This window comes from Podarcis pityusensis (genome assembly GCF_964106645.2).
Source record: "Podarcis pityusensis genome assembly, chromosome: 1".
Classification (NCBI taxonomy): domain Eukaryota; kingdom Metazoa; phylum Chordata; class Lepidosauria; order Squamata; family Lacertidae; genus Podarcis; species Podarcis pityusensis.
Genome location: NC_138028.1, coordinates 67407005 through 67426027, shown reverse-complemented (window position 1 = coordinate 67426027; position 19023 = coordinate 67407005). Strand labels below are relative to the sequence as shown.

At 43.1% G+C, this 19023-nt stretch overlaps 2 protein-coding genes across 6 annotated transcripts in view; both read right to left on the bottom strand.

Moving 5' to 3' along the window:
* BTBD10 (BTB domain containing 10) overlaps positions 1 to 6461 on the bottom strand; it is a 28042-nt gene extending 21581 nt beyond the window's left edge. For 2 of the 5 annotated variants that reach the window (XM_081012162.1, XM_081012166.1), the window contains exon 1: positions 6318 to 6445. The gene's annotated coding sequence lies outside the window, so the exon portion shown is untranslated. Of the gene's footprint in view, positions 1 to 3825; positions 3882 to 6317 lie in introns of all 5 variants that reach the window. The other 3 variants (XM_081012163.1, XM_081012167.1, XM_081012164.1) reach the window with 3 other exon arrangements.
* A 5961-nt stretch (positions 6462 to 12422) lies between these two features.
* Positions 12423 to 18290, bottom strand: PTH (parathyroid hormone). The gene is made up of 3 exons (XM_081012457.1): positions 18163 to 18290; positions 13951 to 14041; positions 12423 to 12787 (listed from the first exon to the last, which is right to left on the bottom strand). The coding sequence occupies exons 1-3, from the start codon at positions 18185 to 18187 to the stop codon at positions 12520 to 12522; spliced, it is 384 nt and encodes a 127-aa protein (XP_080868583.1). The 5' UTR covers positions 18188 to 18290; the 3' UTR covers positions 12423 to 12519.
* Between the last annotated feature and the right edge of the window lie 733 nt (positions 18291 to 19023).

The following is a 19023-nucleotide window of genomic DNA, read 5'->3' as shown; positions in this document are numbered from 1 at the left end:
TTACCATGTTGTGGTAATATGTGAAATCAATAATGTACTAGTTTAGAGGCATCTGCCAATCTAAATGCATTATGCTTCTAAGAAGAACAAAACTATATAATTAGCATAGTGACTTCAGTTTGTTACTGATAAATTACCATTTTAAGTACTTAAATATGTGACCCTTCAAGAGACCAAGGGTCGACTTTTTGTTGTTTTGACCAGTCAAATGCTACTTCCATACTTTGCCTTCAAAGTACTGTATGAAGGCATTCAAAGGCTGCTCCTGGAGAAGGAATTTACCTATGAGAAAAGAAATCTACAGAGGGAGGGAAGGCTAGTCCCGTCCTTTTAGAGATGTGAACCCATTAGCCCTCAAACCAGGACTCAAATTCATAGTACATGTAATAATACTGAAAGCCATTTTTGGCAAGGTCTCTCTGCTGAAGCTATCATAAGGAGGCAGATTTATACAGGAGTATAACTGTTGTTTCTACCTAACTGTCAGGCTGTATTTGAATCACAAATATATAGCCCTGATTTCCCTTTGACTTGAAAAAAGAATGTAGTTTGTTAATATACACATACTGGGTCTCTGCTATTATACTCTAAGTAGACAAGTGGTTAGAGAGAAATGTCATGATAAAGGCTTCATTAAAATCTTAATTCTTTTCATTTCAATTTGTAATTTATACAATTAATCTCAATAAAGGCTAACCACAAGAAGAGACTCAGCAAATATCATCATTAGACATGGACGCTGTGAACTGGAAAGACCATTGTTCAAACCTCACTTGCCTGAATTCCCAAGGTGGCCTAAGGCAAGTTACTATTCTCACAGTTTCAGTCCCATCTCTACAATATGGGAATGACACTCACTGATTTTACAGTGTTATTGTAAAGTATATTTGAATAATCTGTGAAGTGCTTTGAATAATCTAAAAAATACATAAAAGTTATACTTGTCATATTACATACCCATCATATTAAATGAACCAGTATTAGACTGAGAAGCAATGTGTTACATTTAAGATCAAATCAATCCAATAATGAGAAAATCAACTGGATCAGAAGTGTGATCATGTGAAGGAGCAGAGGTGCAACTTTTAGGCAGAAGGCCTTACGCTTCTGGCTCAAAGAGCACTGTATTTAAATATGGGTACTACTGATCAGGCTACTGACATGATCTCATTTCATAGCTTCACCTTATCAGATTTCTAATTAGCTCAGGTGTAAATCCAAATACTAGCAAATGCCACAGCTTTCAGAACCATCTCTGACATTATCTAATATCTGTTTTCAGGGCCATTTCAAGCAAGGCTTTCATTTCCCTTGCTTACAGGCTATTGAAGGTGACTGTTTATTCCTGGTCACTCCACTTTAGTTGGTCCATTTTGCTGACTGTGTTGAACCTTACAAATAAACAATATGCAGGGAACTGAAACTGCTTTAAACTTACAACTTCCCTATACAATTTGAGTTTTCCTGAAATTGATTTTGCAATTCTCATGTCATGGGATAAAGGTGTCCGTCTGCTTTATCAAGGACAGCATCAGCGACATTGAGAACTGGGACAATCCTCCCCCTGGACTCCTTCTATGCCTTAGGCTTCTGCAACACTTTTCTAAGTCAATGCTCTTATATGTAGATCTTTGTACAACTTTTCCAATGGAGGAAACTCCTCCTCAGGCTTCTCCCTCCCTGCCTGGATTCTTATTATCAAGACACACACTCTTGTCTTTATCTTCCCACGGGCTACATTTATATTTCCCCCAAGGAACTGATAGTGGCTTGCATTTTCATTATAAAACTCTGTAAAGTACACCATCACAGGCATGGATAGCACCACTGTGTAGATAAATAAATGAATTTTGAACTAGATGGTATGCTAACTACTAAACTCTGGGCTCTTTCTATGTAACAAGTGAAGGGACAATACCTGAAAGATATGGGGCATCAACAAAGCAACAATGCTTTATTCCACTTTACTGTATTTTTTTTGAGGAAAGGGCTTTAATAGTGCTGTGCTGTTTTTATTGGTTTTATCACTTGTAGTTTAACAGATTTGGTTTTTATATTGTTTTCATTCTACTTGAGTTTAATTATTTTTAATGATTATTTTTATATGTTTTTAGCTTTTTGAATTTTATCTGTCTTGTTCTAATTTGTAAGCAGTCTTAAGTCCCAGTATGAAAAGGCAGGATATAAATATAATCCTCCTCCTCCTAATTGTAGAAAGGTGGTGTAATTTGAACTAACATAATCAATGGTGGCAGAACTTGCTGCTATTTCAAATTCCATTCAGGAGGCTCGGGGGGGGGGGGGGCTACTGTCACCTGAACTGGCAGGAAAGTGTGGGGGTCAGTTCTGAGCACTGAGCCCAAAGTCACACAATATGACCAAGCTAAAAGTTTAGAATAGGTATAAGTTTATCCTTGCCCCATTCTACCACACTCTGGAATGCCCCTTTTGGGGTCTTACATCAGCATAAATTGCACTGCCCGAGCCACAGACTAAGCCAGGGTGAGATCAGCCTAACTACTGTTCTCTATTTGCTGGTAACCTCTAGGTTAGATTACTGTAATTCATTTTACATAGGGCTGCCTCTGAAAATGGTTCAGAAACTTCAGCAGGTGAAGAATTTGATGGCCAGGCTACTTGCCAGGGCAAGAGGGTATGAGCACATTACACTGATCCTGGCCCAATTGCACAGGCTGCCAACTAGTTTCCAGGCCAAATTCAAAGTGCTGGTTTTGACCTATAAAGCCTTAAATGCCTCAGGACCAAAATACCTCAAGGACCACCCCTTCCCATATGAACTGACCCGGACCCTGCAGTCACCATTGGGGGCCCATCTTTGTGTGCCTCTACCACAACCAAGAACGGGCCTTTTTTGCAGTGGCTCCCCAAAGGAGGCTTGGCTGGCACCTTCATTATCTGAGCAGCCAAAATGTGTTGCATTACCAATATTGTGGCACCTGCTAAGATTATTGGGGGTCCTTCTGGATCCATAGCTGTCACTTGAGGCTCAGGTGGCCTTGGTGGCAACAAAGCGCCTTCCATCAGTTGTGGCTGGTGGCCTAGCTGTATCCTTGTCTAGGCAGGGACAGTCTACCTTCTGTCGGCTATGCTCTGGTAACCTCTAGGTTAGATTACTGCAATACGTTATACATGGGGGTGCCTCTGAAGATGGTTCAGAAACTTCAGCAGCCAGGATGCTCACCAGGGCAAGACGGTTTAGCATATAGACACAATCCTACATCAACTGCACTGGCTGTCAGTTAGCGATTGAGCCAAATTCAAACTGCTGGCAATACCTCAAGGACTGCCTCTCCTCATATGAACTGTCCCGGACCCTGCAATCATAATCTAAGGCCCTTCTTCATGTGCCCCCTCTACAAGACATCTGGAGGGGGGCAACTCCCTTGTTTATGGAATGTTCTCCGCAGTGAGGCTCACCTGGCACCTTCACTACATATCTTTTGGCACCAAGCAAAACCAGGACTTTAACTATTTGTGGCCTTTTAGGAGTGGGTGGGATTTTTTAATGTACAGTATTTAATTTTCCTCTTGGTTTTATTGTATCTATGTGGGGTTTATTGTCTTGTTTGTTTGTCTGTAAGTTGCTTTGGGTTGCCCTAGGCAACATAAAGTGACTAACAAATTTAATAAATAATAATAATAATTCACAGCAGCATGTAGTTATTTTTAATAATTATGGACATTTTGCCTTTATGTCCAATGCCTCTAGGAATCACATTCTTGCTACTGATATTTACATAATTAAAATGCTCTCATAAATATATTCCTGTTTCTGTCCAAATTTAAGTCTCTCCTTTTACTTACCAAAACCAGAATACTGTTCTACATTACTATGATGAAGGGGGCATTGTTGGAGGAGGCTGGAGAGAAATTAATGAAAACTTGTGATGGAGCATCTCCCAAAGTAAGGCAAAACAAATAAAACAGAATGATCCAAGCATACTAGTTTAGTAGTTGCAAATATTCTGTGAAAGGAAAATAATGAAGTTGTAGGTTTTGAAGAAGCAGAGTAGATGAAGAAAACATAAAAGCACCACACAGATTTAAAGAGGCTTAAAATCTCTATTTAGACAAGAATAACATTTTTTTAAACATTAATGGTGATATACAATATTAGTTGTACTCAGAGCATACCCACTGAAATCAAAATATGACTAGTGTGGATGCCATCCATAATCTACTGTCATTATACAATCCAGTAGATTAGTCTGAGGTGCTTTCTATTATTTTCCAAGAAGTGTATAGCCTAAACACAAATCTAAGTTAAGTATGTATATATTTGAACAAGTCCATTAATACACCCAAATTGTTTTGAAATATAAGAAAAGTACTCAAACATTTTACATGTCTTAAGTATCTATGGTTTAAAACTTTTAACACTGCAAGAATAAAAGGACTGACAAAATGGCCACATTCACACACAAGCCAAACTGCAGCTTAGCAGAAATGTGTAGGCTACTGGAGAGGAGAGGAAATTGTAACTACCGTATTTTTTGCACCATAACACTCACTTTTTTCCTCCTAGAAAGTAAGGGGAAATGTCTGTGCGTGTTATGGAGTGAATGCCTGCGGGTGGCAGGGGGGGGGGGATCTGCTGCAGTCGTGAGCAGAGGATCCATAGTTCCCCTTCCTTCCCTCCTCCGTGGTTACAAAGCATGGATCCTCAGGATTTTTGCATTGGGCTACTCCAAACTCACTGTCAGATCACATGTCTGTGGCCACAGCATGTACCACAAAAATCATATATCCACTATTTCGTTTAGAATATTTTTTTTCTTGTTTTCCTCTTCTAAAAACTACATGCGTGTTATGGTCTGGTGCGTGTTATAGAGCGAAAAATACGGTACTTTGTTCCTTCCTAGTCCTAAAGTCAGTGCGGTGTGTCAACTAAGCCAAGGTTTGGTTTACCATGTTATGTGAACCAATAACTCCTTTCCAAAAGAAAGAAACTGGCTAAGTATCATCTGTTGGAATTTAATTTTTGTCAGATGACGGATGCCAACAACAACAATTTATAAAGAAGGTATGTGGCATGACATCAAAAGTATTGTTAGAAAATATTTTTCAAAATAGTGAAATACAATACTAAACAAAAACCGTGGCACCAACTGAGTTACATGAATGACACAAGGATCAAAGAATAAATGATAAGTCTGGAACGAGTGATGTGACAGATATGGGGATACTGGAATTACTGGACCCAACTGCATTCTCCTGTACTGGTAGCCAACTCTAATAATAGTAATAAAAAAACTACGAACGACACTGTAAATGATTTGTGGCACAAACAACATCCCTTATCTTCCCAAGTAAACATTAGAAATATTTTAAGCCTGCTCTCTTTAGAACACCAAAGTCAGAATAAACCACAGAAAGAGCAGCACATATATTGGGAAAACTACAAGGCAACTTTTCCCATAAATCTATGTTTTCCGTTAAAAAATTCAAAACAGTCCAACTTTTTTGAGTACAGTATTGTATTCTTAAAACTCCTCCCCCCCCACACACACAACCTCTCCACCTCCTCATCCCGGGCTTTTCCCCAATATGCCCCCCAACACCTTTCCAGAAGGGCAGGATGTGGCAAAGAAGGGGGCAAAGGTGAGCTACCCGTGACAAGGCACTTCTGTAGGAGCAGCCATACACCCAACAAGCCCATCGGTGAAAACGGTAAGAGCACCAGGAGAGGGGCACTGGGAACCGGGAATCACCATGAACGAGGCCGTAAACAGCCTATAAATAAATTAAGAATAAGAATAAGAATAACCACCACCTCAATCCCGCCCTTCCTTTCTTGCAACTCTTTGTGGTCCACATGGGTTTTAAAACAGATACCCCCCCCCTAGATAAACCTGTCTTGCCGCACTTGTCAGGTAGACGAAGATACACGCGCATCTGACGTGCGTCACGCATACACACACACACACACACACACACACACACAGTCAGGTATGCGCGTGTACACACACAAACGTACCTTAATACCACGCGGCACCCACCACCACACGTACCCGGCTTCCCAACAACCGCTGACCCTCCTCATTTTATAGACCTCCCTGGTAACGTCCACCCACCCTCCGCCAGCACGGACGAGCAGCGCCCACCTGCCCGCCACCGCGACGCTTCGGATCTCCGGCCCAGACCCGCTTCTGTGGGAGAAAACAACCGGTGGCCGCCGCCGCCCGCTGTCCTGCCTCTGCCTGCCGACCACCGTCTCCCCGACCCTCCCATTCTGCCCCAACCAACCCCCGGGGGGGAGCTTAGGGGGCCTCCCGCCGCCCTCCCACTTTCCTCACCTGCTGCGCCCCACGACGCCGGGGCTCCCGCCTCGCCGCGCTTCCCCCTCGCCGTCGCCGCCGCTGCCTCTCGCCGGCAACTGCTGCTGCTACTAGGCCCCGGCCGGCCGTCTGCCCCTGCTCTCGCGAGAGCTATGCGCGGAAAACTCGCGAGGCGTCGCCTGGCAGCAGGGAGGGAGGAGAAGCGGGTGGAGAGCGCGAAGCTCGCTTACCGCGCGAGGGCTGCTGCTGCTGCTGTTGCTGCTGCGGGCGGCTTGCCTCCGAGGCGGGGGAAGGCGGGCGCGGGTTGGCTGCTCCGCGGCGGCCAGCTCTTCCTGCAGGCGCCTGCCGCGTTCGGAGGAAGCGGTGGCTGCAGCGGCGGCGTCGTTGCCCCTCGGCGCTCTCTTCTCTCGCCCCGCTCCTCTGGTAGCAGCGACGTCTCCTCCTCCTCCTCCTTCCTCCCGTCCTTCTCCCGAATCTGCTCAAGTGGACGGTCGTCCCCCGAGAATTGGGCATCAGTGGAGGATTGTGACGGCGCTTCTTTCATTTATTTCATTTTATCGTATTTTAATATTTTGCTGGAAGCCGCCCAGAGTGGCTGGGGAAACCCAGCCAGATGGGCGGGGTATAATTATAATTATTATTATTAATAATAATAATTAACACGCTCGGACCGTGTGTAAGCATGACCGGGGCTTGGCTATTTGGCGCCCTAGGCAAGGCTAACTACTGGCACATCCCCTCCCCAACCCAAAAAACATTTGCTAACTTCAGTTTTCAGAAACAGATGTCTTGCAGGAAAAAAAAATTAAAAGCACAACCGTTGAAGCTGCTAAGTTTATTTTAAACTGCAAGAATCGGTGAAACAGGAAACTTTGATTATCTTTCTCAAATCCAAAACTAGAAACGTTAAGCACATTATCCAGGAGTTTTTGTTGCAGTATGAAGAGAAGTGCCCCTTGTAGCAGCATAGATTCTGAAAGTTTTCGAGCTATTGCTGCATAGGTCCACAGCACAGATCTTCAGCATCCATATATTTGTTTCGATTGAGCATCAGTGATTTCTCAAAATTCTTGCAGGCCTTCAATACATCTTCAGCTGATTATTTTTTGTTGTTGTTGTTAATACTGTATATATCACAGAGGAAGCCAAATAGGGAATTAAAGTGTGGTGGCTGTTGGAATCTGTTTTCAACAGACTGTTATGGTCATGTCGTGAGACAGCATAGCAAAAACCTACCGGTACTTTGGAAATCTGCTTCGGATCTTGCAGTGCCTTTTATTGGGCCACAAATTTAAACTGCTGTTTCTTTCTCCTCTTTCTAACTTGTTCTTTCTCAAAAGTTTGGTAGTATTTCTAGTTCCTTTGCAATCTCAGGAGCATCTGTCAAAACTTGTTGAAAACCCTCATCACTCCTGCAGCCCACAAGTTAATTCTAATCTACTAATTACTTCATAAATGATAAAATTCCTCAAAATTAAAAAAACCAGAAATTTATAAGATATAATAAAAACTGTGCCCATCAAAAGTTAGTACTGTGCTCCTTCTGAGGTCTGTGCCCTAGGTGGCTATCTAGTTGGCCTTAATAATAATATCAGCCCTGGGTGTGAGCTCAACAAGTTGCTCTTCTTAACGCCTTACTTATGTCAGGGGTTTTGCAAGTTGTGAACCTACAGGTGTTGTTGGACTCCATTTCCCATCAGCCTCAGCCAGCACTGCCAAGGATCAGTGCTGATGGAACTTGTAGTCCAGCAACATCTGGGGGCCCTTACGTCAAAGATTAGTTCCACATAACCGCCACTCCTACTCCTGCCATAATTGATTTCTGATTTGTAGTCCAGTTCAAAGCATTGTTACTTGGAAGGGCAGAGCATATATCTGGTAGGGAGCTTACCTTAGTGGTACAATGCATGCTTTGCATGCAAAAGGTCAAAGGTTCAACCACCAGCAACTTTAGGTAGCCTGCTTGTGTCACCAGAAACAAAATGAGAAGGTTGTGCTCAGCTAAGAAGCAAATGGAATTTGGAGCGCAGCAGTGGAGGCCACCCACTGAAATGTCACCACACTGTTGGCAAACTGCTCAACAAAAATAATATGCTAAGAAGCTGCCACATCAGCAGTGACTGCAGATGTAAAAGAGGTTATTTTTAGTTATCCAATTTTCCATGGTAAGGGGAAACTAAATTGGGGTGGGGGAAATACTAGCTGGCATTTTTATTTATCTTGTATGGATGCTGTGAATAACTTGTGTTAATAACACTGATCCTACAATGAGCTCTCATCCGAAAGTGCCCTGTGAAACTCTTAAAAGATTTCTCCACATGCTAGCACTGCTGGTCCACACGCTAGCAGAATAAGCCAGCTAAAAATGGGTCTTGTGACTTTGTCTTTAGGGCTCCTGCTTTGTTTGAAAAGCTTAATCATCTGTCTGTTCTGCCTGAAGATAATATCACTATGGGAGCAAAGTCCTTGAATGATTACGTTTATTTTTTTCCAGCTCTAATAATGACCTCTAATGGCAGGACTGTTGAGATGTTTCTTATTCTTATCCGTTATATCTTGTTTCGTTTGGGCCAAAAAAGTGGCATGGTTTGAGCCAAACTCTCATCTTGATACCAAATCGAAATATGGCTAGGTCAATAAGGAGGGAGTAGGATAGACACTGCAGATAGGCCGCCTCTCTCTGCCTACGCAAAACCCCACAAAATATAATGCTAGAACATGCTGTTATACATTGCAAGTAATTACAGACATTGTGCTCAGTAAAAAATTTCCATTGTTGTCTCTTAGTTCTACTCATGGTGTCATTGCAATAAGCTTAAACAGCTGAGACTGGACTGGTCACAAACAGATGCATATTTGTCACTGCGACTAGCAGAGCACCATTTTCACCCCTGGTAGGGGGCCACAGCTTGAGCTGCAACTGTCAAATGGAAAACCATGCACTTGGTGTTTTCTTCCCAGCATTTGAACATGTTACAGGGGGAGCTTGCCCTCTCAAGAGGTATCCCTGCTCCCCCCGCCATGTTTTTTTCTCGTGTTTCCAGGTTAACATAAATACTTTGTTAGAATCATAGAATCGTAGAATTGGAAGGGACCACGAGGATCATTTAGTGCAACCCCCTGCAATGCAGGCATCTTGCTCAACGTGGGGCTCAAACCGGAGACCTTGAGATTAAGAGTCTCATGCTTTACTGACTAAATACAGTTGGATGGATCCAAAATAAAGGTGGGATTCTACTAGTGACCCCCATCAGTGGACTTCCACTTGCACAGTGAGACTTCACCCCTCTCCTCTCCTTCCATGTCCACCAAAATTGGCTTGGGGAGGGGGGCAGGAGAATCTTCAGAACAGCTTACAGGAGGTGGAGGGGGAAGATTGTTTCATCTGGCAAGCCAAAATGCTTGCCCTGCTTCAATTAAGACATTAGCACAATGATGAAGTCATCCCTAAGTTAGTTAAACCTATCCCCACTGAGTTGAATAGGAACTTAGTCAAAACTAATTTTTCATACTGATCTCTCCCCCTGCCATGGTAGTATACTGATCTCAATGACAACTTGGTTCAACTAACTGTGGGTTCAGCTGAATAGTTTTATTTTCCGAAATTATGAGAAAGTGCATGTATAAATAATGACAGAAAGACCAAAGGTTTATGCTTTTCAACTACTACTGTCCAAGAGCTTTTGGTCCATTTTATTTGACAATTCATTAGCAAGATACAGATATAAAGGAATAAAGATACATTTGTGTAAGTTAGACATGAACATACAGCAAAATAATAAATAGAAAGTGCATATTAAGGTCTTAGTCCCACAAACATACCCTATCTCATGTCAGAACCTTGCTCCCACATGGAATGCCATTTGAATGCAGTTCTCTGCAGGTTCAAGGGTCCGTAGTAATGTATTGTCTGTTTGCAGAAACATGTCTTTAGTAGGGGTCCAAGATAATATTCTGACCCTGAATTGAAACTTTGCCACTGATTTAAAGGGAGCCAGAATTTTCCTTGCTGTCTAGATATAATGAATGTCAGCTCGCTAGTTGCAAATACACTTCTAGTCTAAAAAATGGCGGATGTGTTTTGACATTTATTATTTATTCACCAACTCTTGCAAAATGCATGAGGTGCCACACGTACAAACAGGTGAGACAGACATAAAAGCAACCATACTGGATTAGGCCAGTGCAGAGTAGCAGCGTCTGATCTTCCTTAGGTCTCACGTGAAAAAGAAACTAACATATTCAACTGGAAGTTTGTGACTGCTGAGAATCTGCAAGATTATGGCCTCCGTCTCAAATCTTGCACCATCTGCATCTCCAGTCCTGGATCAATTTGGGCAGCCCTATGATGTGTCCCTGATGTTTTCCCCTTGTAGCGTAGGATTGTGTGCATTTTTACTCAGAGCAAGTCTCCACTAAGCAAGAATTCGTAGGATTGCAGCCTCACAAATTTATGTAGATGTACTTCCTTTGACTTGAATGGGGCTCCCAGGGAAATACGTTTCAGATCTGGGTGCCAGGCTCTGATTCAAAGCACACTTACTTGCAGGTAAGGTGTTCAGAGGCGCATTTTGGGCTCTGGGTAAGCAAGGGCTACAAACATCCACCCTGGTGTTGGAGAAGCCTTTGTACGTGCAGTAGGAAATGTGCACGGGACTTGCAATGAATGTGGCAGCACATCACATCCTCATACTGTGCCCTATATACTCATGCAGTGCGTCCAAGTCTCAAGTTCTATCTACACTAATATATGTTTTATGCCAGCTTAACTGCCATGGTTTAACCTAAAGAATCCTGGGAACTGTAGTTTGGTGTGGCACCGAGAGAAGTCTCTACAAGAGAGCTCTAAACTCTCCGCCAGAACTACTGTTCTCAGAGTTCCCCGGGGAGAGGGAATAACAGTTAAACTAGATTTAGTCTGCTCCATGAGCATGCTGCTTCTTTCCATATGGCTTTAGGAAATAAAGTGCTGATAACTTGAGCCTATGAGCTTAAATATTTTACAAGCTAGTGTACTCTACAGGTATCAGAACACATGTTCCTTCCGATTTGGTTCTGCTGTGCACATTTATCTAACAATCCGAGTTCGCTGAATCTTCCATGTCTCCCCAAAACCCCTTTGTCAGTTTGCATTGGTGCCAGTCCAAAGGCCACACAGGTCTCCACTGCTTTTGTTTGTCTCCGTTGCTTTCTCTGGGAAAACCCATTGTTTACCACTGAATCAGAACAAACGTCAATCCACAGAAAAACCAATGGATGTTTGTTCTGATTCAGCGCCAAACAGCTGTTTGTCCCATGGGAAAGTGGTGGGACGAGCCCTTACTTTAGCACATTTGGAGGCTTACTGAAATGTATGGTACCTTTGCAGGGCGACTACTTGTTTCTGGATAAAAACCATTGTCAATTTCTTAAGCTATTCAGACTTTACCAGTGACCATGTATTAAGAATGGGGACAATTCCAAATCAATGTTTTTGTGCCATCTTCCACAAACACAAACACTCTGCTAATTCACGTTATTGTCTTCATGAGAGATGGGAGTGAAATCAGATCTCCACAGCTACTGCCTGCCTGGATACAGGAGGCTACCATCTCCCGGAAACCAAGACAGGGACTGTAACATCCCAAACTGATGCCTGGACTTCTCCATGCCACTCCCTTTCCTAACTGCCAAGAGAAGGCAACAAACTGCATTATTTCAACAAGCAGGGTAGAAGAGGGCAACGGGTGGGTCCTGGCACCAGCTTACCCTGCCAGAGGATTAATGGATCCAACTTGCTTGTCTGTGTTGCCTCCGTCTGGAGATCCAAATGAGTGACCTGGGCAAGACATGCTCTTCATTCATTTGGACATGTCCTTACAGCAGCAGACCAATGTGTCAGGCTCAGTAGTAGAGCACTCAAGAAGTGTAGGAGATATCCTTGGAGAGGTAAGGGTCCCTCTCATGCCACCCACCGCAATAATGGAAGATAATAATGTAGACTGCTCAGTTTGCACCGGTCTCCAATTCACCTGGTTAGCCATATGAAGAACCGAAGAAGTAGTGTGTGAACCCCCACTGACAGGTACACTAGGAGAAATGAGATGTACAGCAGAAGCACACCCAATCCCCATCATGCAGACATGCCCTTAAACATCATTTTATAAACAATAAATAACAAAATGCCCTAATTGCTCACTACTGTATGCACTTAGCTGGAAAGACAACATTATGGACCCTCTCACTGGAGTCTTGTTTTGAAGGTGACATCTCTATAATTTTTGTTAGAATTCACTGCTTTCTTTTGCAGCTTTGCCTGCAGGTCATCAGGGAGCAATCTCCAGCTTCGGACCTCACGGGCCTTAACATCCACTGCTTCTGCTGCTTCATCGGCCTGGGGGTCATGGTGCACGGTCTGCAGTTTCTCAAGGAGCCAGTTTTGCCTGTTTGCAGAATGCAGGTGTTCCCCCAAATTATGCATCATTTGCATTTCACTCACTGACCTCTTCCTGTAATACAGATAAATAAGGTGGGATTTAAAACAACCACATAGCATTAACAGCCCAACCTTTGGATGGAGAAAAGCAAATAAATTTCCTTCGCTTAAGTTTGTAATTAATGCATCTGTTACCTCAAACCACACAGTGCCACTGTTTGTGTAGCAATCAAACCAGCACTTGCTTGTAAGCCTCTCTGCCTAAGTGAATTCCATCCCTAAAAGCCTAGCCATTTTGTTTGTCCTTCCCCACAGGGACATCTTAAGCATATCTAGCGCAGTGGTGCAAAGCTCCCTCCGGGAGGACAGCGCTGCCGGTGGGGCTGGAGGAGGCAGGCAGCGGCTGGAGGGCAGGTCCTCCGGCAGGGAAGAGGCGGAGGCCTGGACGTGGCACCTCCTGGCTCAGCTGGCCACTTTGTGCCGCGGTGGCCACGGCAGACGGAGGCTCTGGGCGAGGCGGAGGTGGGCTAGGGTGGCAAGCTGATGCCAGGAGGTGCCACATCCAGCCTCCACCTCTTCCCTGGTGCCCTCCGGAACTTGGCGCCCTGGCGCCCCGCACCACTAGCCTCTATGGGTAAGACGCCCCTGCTTCCCAGCTTTGTTGAGACAGGATGTCTGGTCCCCCCCCCCTCTCATCTCTACTCATCCTGTGAATAGTTCCTGCATGGATAAAGTTTTTGAACTCTAGAAACTTTAAGTAATTGCTTGAATCTAATTCACGCAGGCTGCAAAGTTTGCTAACACCTTTAACTGCACCTATGGGCCAAAGTAGACATGAGTTCACATAATTAGCAATTCCTTGACTTTTATTTTTATTTTTTTGGAGTTAAAAGGCATCCAGGTGGGAGGTGGCTCCTGATTATCACTCTGGTAGGATGTTTCAGGACTTCAACTCTTTTCTCCCTCCTGTGGCCCCAATTCTGATTGGCCCCTCTACACCTTTATATTTGTATCAAGAGGAACTCTTCCTTGGAACCAAATGGGGCCTCATCAGGATTCCAGTCCATCTAGTGGTCCCCATGATGGATTTTTACTCACAAAAAATATTCATGCAATTTACTGAGGTGATCAGAGCAAGAAGCAGCAGCAGTCAGCTGCCGCCCCATCATGTCTAGAATATGTTGCTCATTAACTCATTTCACCTTCTAAAAAAATTCAGCAATATACTGTACTTACACCACAGCTTTCCCATCGGAGTTGGCAAAGAAGCAGACTGCCCATAAAATGATTGCACTTTTAGCCATGTCTCTGATTGAAGTCATGATAACTATAAGAGATGAAAGAAAGTTATCATATGGTTGGATTGAGTTAGACAATATGAGATATTAAATAGAATGCTATACATAAATATCAAAGCATTCAAGAAGGTGATGTTCACTGTGTAACAGTAGTGTATTTTTCTTATTTGAACAAAGGACCAAACTGGGGAACAACTTCACTTCCCCACACACTTTTTGTAACACCTTGGCTAAGCCTATTAGTTTCTCTCCCTTATATTCCCCCCAGATTAGACTGAAGAGAACAGTACAAAACATTGGTGTTTATTAAAATAAATGTGATTTGTCTATTCCATACAGCTACTTGAGGTATTGCAACCAGCCATTATGAGACTTGTTCAGTAAAAACAATTCTCCATCATATTCATATGCCAGCCATATAAGGGGAGTGCCCTTTGCTTCATTAGCCACCCTCTATAAAATGAAAAATACTGCATGGGCAATGAACATACAAACATAACAAGAGCCTGCTGGATCAGACCAGTGGCCCATCTAGTCCAGCATTCTCACAGTGGCCAACCAGGAGCCAGTAGGAAGCCCACAAGCAGGGACTGAATGCAATGGAATTGTACCCCAACTCAAATAATATTTTGTTACAGTGATATTTTTACACAGGAATGCCTGTTTAAAAATATATGAAGAGGATTTTAGTGGTCTTGCCCTTGATGGATCTTGATGCAACAAGCACGAGGGCTTGAAAATGCACAATACTTTACTGATTCTGTTGAAAACACCCGCATGATTAAAGTCATATACTTTGGTTGACGAACACCTTGCGACTCAAACATTTTGGCTCCCGAACACCGCAAACCTGGAAGTAAGCGTTCCGGTTTCCGAATGTTCTTTGGAACCCGAATGTCCAATGTGGCTTGTGTGGTTTCCGATTGGCTGCAGAAGCTTCCTGCAGCCAATCGGAAGCCGCACCTTGGTTTCCAAACATTTTAGAAGTTGAACGGACTTCCGGAACAGATTTTGTTCAACTTCCAAGGTACGACTGTACACGGAGACGCTTAAAACATATGATTGCTCTGCACCTGAGGATCATCTGTCCGGCATACTTTCCTCAGCATAAGGAGCAAAATGAGCCGTCCAAAAATAAATAAATGAGCCCAGGGCAATGGCCCCTCTTGCCCTGCCCAGGCTATGCCCATGCATTTTAAAACTCACTTTAAACTTTAAAGGGATATCTTAAAGATCTAACAGCCTATATTTCCATGCTTCACTTTGCTGCATATTTTGTGACTTTAATACTCTGCTGGGATTCTCTCACCAAAGAGTGAGAGAATATATATATTGCACCAACACATTACACCCCTGCTTAACTCAATTTTGGCGTATTCCCTGGTGTATGATAAGTGTACATGGAAGGAGACGACACTGAGACTCCAGTCCAGGTAGCCAGGGAGGGAGATTCAAGATGGGAGAGTCACACAAATCACATGCTGAATTCTACATATATCTACCCAGACTAAATTCTCTGTCAATTTGCGTTAATTTAGATCTTAATAGCATTGTGTCCCTTGATCCCATTAAGCTAAGGTTAAGCCCTGTCAAGTCCCACTGATTTTAAGAGTAGAGATTTAAGCATGTTGATGAATCAATGGGCCATAAAATAGCACTGGGTTGTGCCTAGTGATATTAGCTTGCCTGTTTCTTGTAAAATGGCATCACAGACAAAAGAAAGGCTTGTTTCTAACCTGATTCTGGCTTGCTTATGCCATAAACTCCCCCTCACTCAGAGATTCATTGTGACATAGATAAAATTGCAGCAAACTCTTTCTTTTCTCTACCTTCCTTATGGAAAGGAAATCACATTTCCTTTTGCTTTGCTCCATAAAGTTTATAGGCACAGAAAATCTGGTGCTTAAGCTACATGCCGGCATAAACCCATCACGATCATTGGATGTTTCACTGACAGAGCGCTGTGAAAATCTCTGCAGTGATCAGTATTACTGCTGCTGATGCAAGGAGCAGAAAGAAAACTATCTGAGCCCAATTTCAAGTCTAGCTTTACATTTTGAGAGTTATACTAAGAATAAAGAAACAGCAGTAAGATGCCTAATAACTTTAATTAAAGTTTTCAATGTGTTTTTTAAAAGCAATACCTGTGATGCATATTATTTTTTACTACTTCGGCATAAGAATACCTATAGTTACATTTTATATGACTATCATCCAAACAGTTCCACGTGATTTACATGATTATTGAACTAGTCAATAGGTTTCCATTCTAGCAAAAGTCTCCCTGACAGATTTCAGAAGCTGCTGGTTAAAGAAACAATTTAGACTGGCAGTCAAAAGCCTCTGTTGACATTCCAATAATGGATGAAACAATCGATTTTGATTTTGCTACAAATAATTGCTTTCAAAAGAAAATAGAAAAAGTTCTTACCAAAGTTTCTCAAGCAGGTTTTCCGCAGAAGTTGATTTAAAATCTGCTTAATTGGTCTAGAAGACTTCTAAGTAACTAAGGAGCTCTTTTATTGTCTCAGTTGATGTCACTCCAAACACACCCCCTGACCCTCATGTACCACCCATCATGTGCTTTTGTTAATGGGGCATTGAAAGAAAAGAAAAGTTGAGGGCAAAATACAGTAACCTGGGCAACTTCAAAAGAGTTTGACTTTTAGGGAATCTTAGCTTAGGGTTGGAGAAAAATGCATTATAAAGAAATTATGTCATTGGGTTAATTAATTAATGATCAGCTCTAAATGTTAATGAGCCCACGGATGACTAAAAATGGCCACATTTGTGAGTGAGTTACAAACAGCTAATAAAATAAATGCCAAGCTCTAGAAAACTTTTACCAGCGCACTCAACTTCATTAAATCCAACCTATTCAAGTCAGGAAAAGGAAAAGCTACACAGGTGTCCTGCTGACTATTGTAACACTAAAAATTGATTTTAAGTACAAATCACAACATAGGGAACAATCCCGTAGCCTAACTTTCAACGTCATCAGTTACCCACACTGCAACATCAACATCAACTTGCTGTGAAAGTTTAAGCTATGAAATCAGACGAGAGGACACCAATTATTGGAACGTTTTATTTCCTTCCTTTTGGAAACAATGAAAAATAAAGCAGAACTGTTATTAAGCTAGACTTTTTACCTAAAAGCAAGCATTCCCCCCATGCAGCAGCTTAACTATTACAATAGAATTAAAGGTTTAAATTAGTTATCTTGGCTCTGCACAAGTAGAACACGCTTTCCTCAGTAACTGAAGGGTGCATTGTTTTGTTTTTCAGACTTTTTGCTGCTTGTTTTCCACCATGGAAGGTGACTTGGCTCACTTGCTTGAGTTATTTGTATCTCTTGATTGTGCAGGCAACATTTTGAGTTCACCGATTCTCCAGCATCACCACCACCACCTCCACTTTTAGACTGTGGCTTCGATCCCATATAGATTATTCTGCAGAAGACTGCTAAGTGGATGGCCTTATTTCCTGCCCGAAGCTAGATTTTTGAAGTCTTTCACCAATATGCTTGTATGATATATGTTAACAACTTTTTACTGTCTTTTTAAGATCATGAATTTGTACTCCCTGGGTAAATGAAGCAGGAAGAAACATTTTCATAGACCCATCGAACTGCAGAGTTGGAAGGGCCACAAGAGTCATCTAGTCCAGCTCCCTGCAATGCAGGAATCATTAGGCCAACGTGGGGCTCGAACCCATGACCCTGACAGTAAGAGTCTCCTGTTCTACCAACTGAGTTATCCCAGTATGACTACCGTACTTTACTTACCTACATTACTTACTTTATAGTACCACTGCAGGCATCCCCAACCTGCGGCCCTCCAGATGTTTTGGCTTACAACTCCCATGATCCCTAGCTAACAGGACCAGTGGTCAGGGATGATGGGAACTGTAGTCCAAAACATCTGGAGGGCCGAAGGTTGGGGATGCCTGACCTAGTGCAAGGATCACCAGCTTTTCTGGTCCAGAGTCACATTTGCAACCTGGAGAAATTGTTGTGGACATCACACATGCACACTCTCCCACCCACCAGCAATTAGACTTGAAAAGTGTTTTGGCTTACCCCTACACCACACTACTAATTGGGAAGGGGTGGTCTTCCTAAAGATTGCAGCTGCATTGGATAGGTTACCTCTTGCTTCTTTCAAGCACCCCATGGACTAGCAAGGAGATAGGAAACTGGCTCTGGCCTGCTGACTGGATCCTTCTCTCTTCTCATGGGCCACCCACCTGTCAACCCCCTGACATCACAATTGACCCAATTGAAATGAAACAGTTTAGGCATGGCAGTTTGAACCCCAACCATCAGCTGACTTCAAAGCGCCGCGCACAATGCAGATGTAGGGTTGCCATACTGCGAACTGTGAAAATCCAGACAAAAAAGTTTTTGCCATTTTTGAGGTATTTTTAAGGGAAAGGGGCAAAAATGGTACTGCCAACATGGGCTGCCATACATCCGGAGTTTCCTGGACATTTTCCTGATTTCCGCCAGGACGCTGCTGCCGACTGCAGTATTCCAAATATGGCAACCCTATGCAGGTGCTACTAATTAACTGATTGGCGGTACCTGCAAACCCTTTTGCCCCAAACCCGCCTTTGCCTGTCCCACATCTGACATCATGTATGGCATCAGGTGTAGGGAAGGTGGGCATGGCTTGGCTAAAATGACCTCATGGGTCAGTTGATGAGGCCTGACCAGTCTAATTAGGTTCATGAGCCAGAGCCGCTGGCCTAGCAAAGGCATACAATAAATATGATATGACACACTGAATCAACACGTGAGTGGGGGCCTGCACGCAACATTGCACACACTGCCTTGGCCCACACTCTGACAGCCATATGTTCATTACATACATCTGCAGTAAGGATGTTTTGACATGTACGTGCAAAGGCATCCATGTGATCTGGAGTTCTGTGCAGAACACAATGGTGTAAACAGGTGAGGCAAACCACCATGCAAGTGCAACATCAGGTGGGGATAGTGAGGACCCCA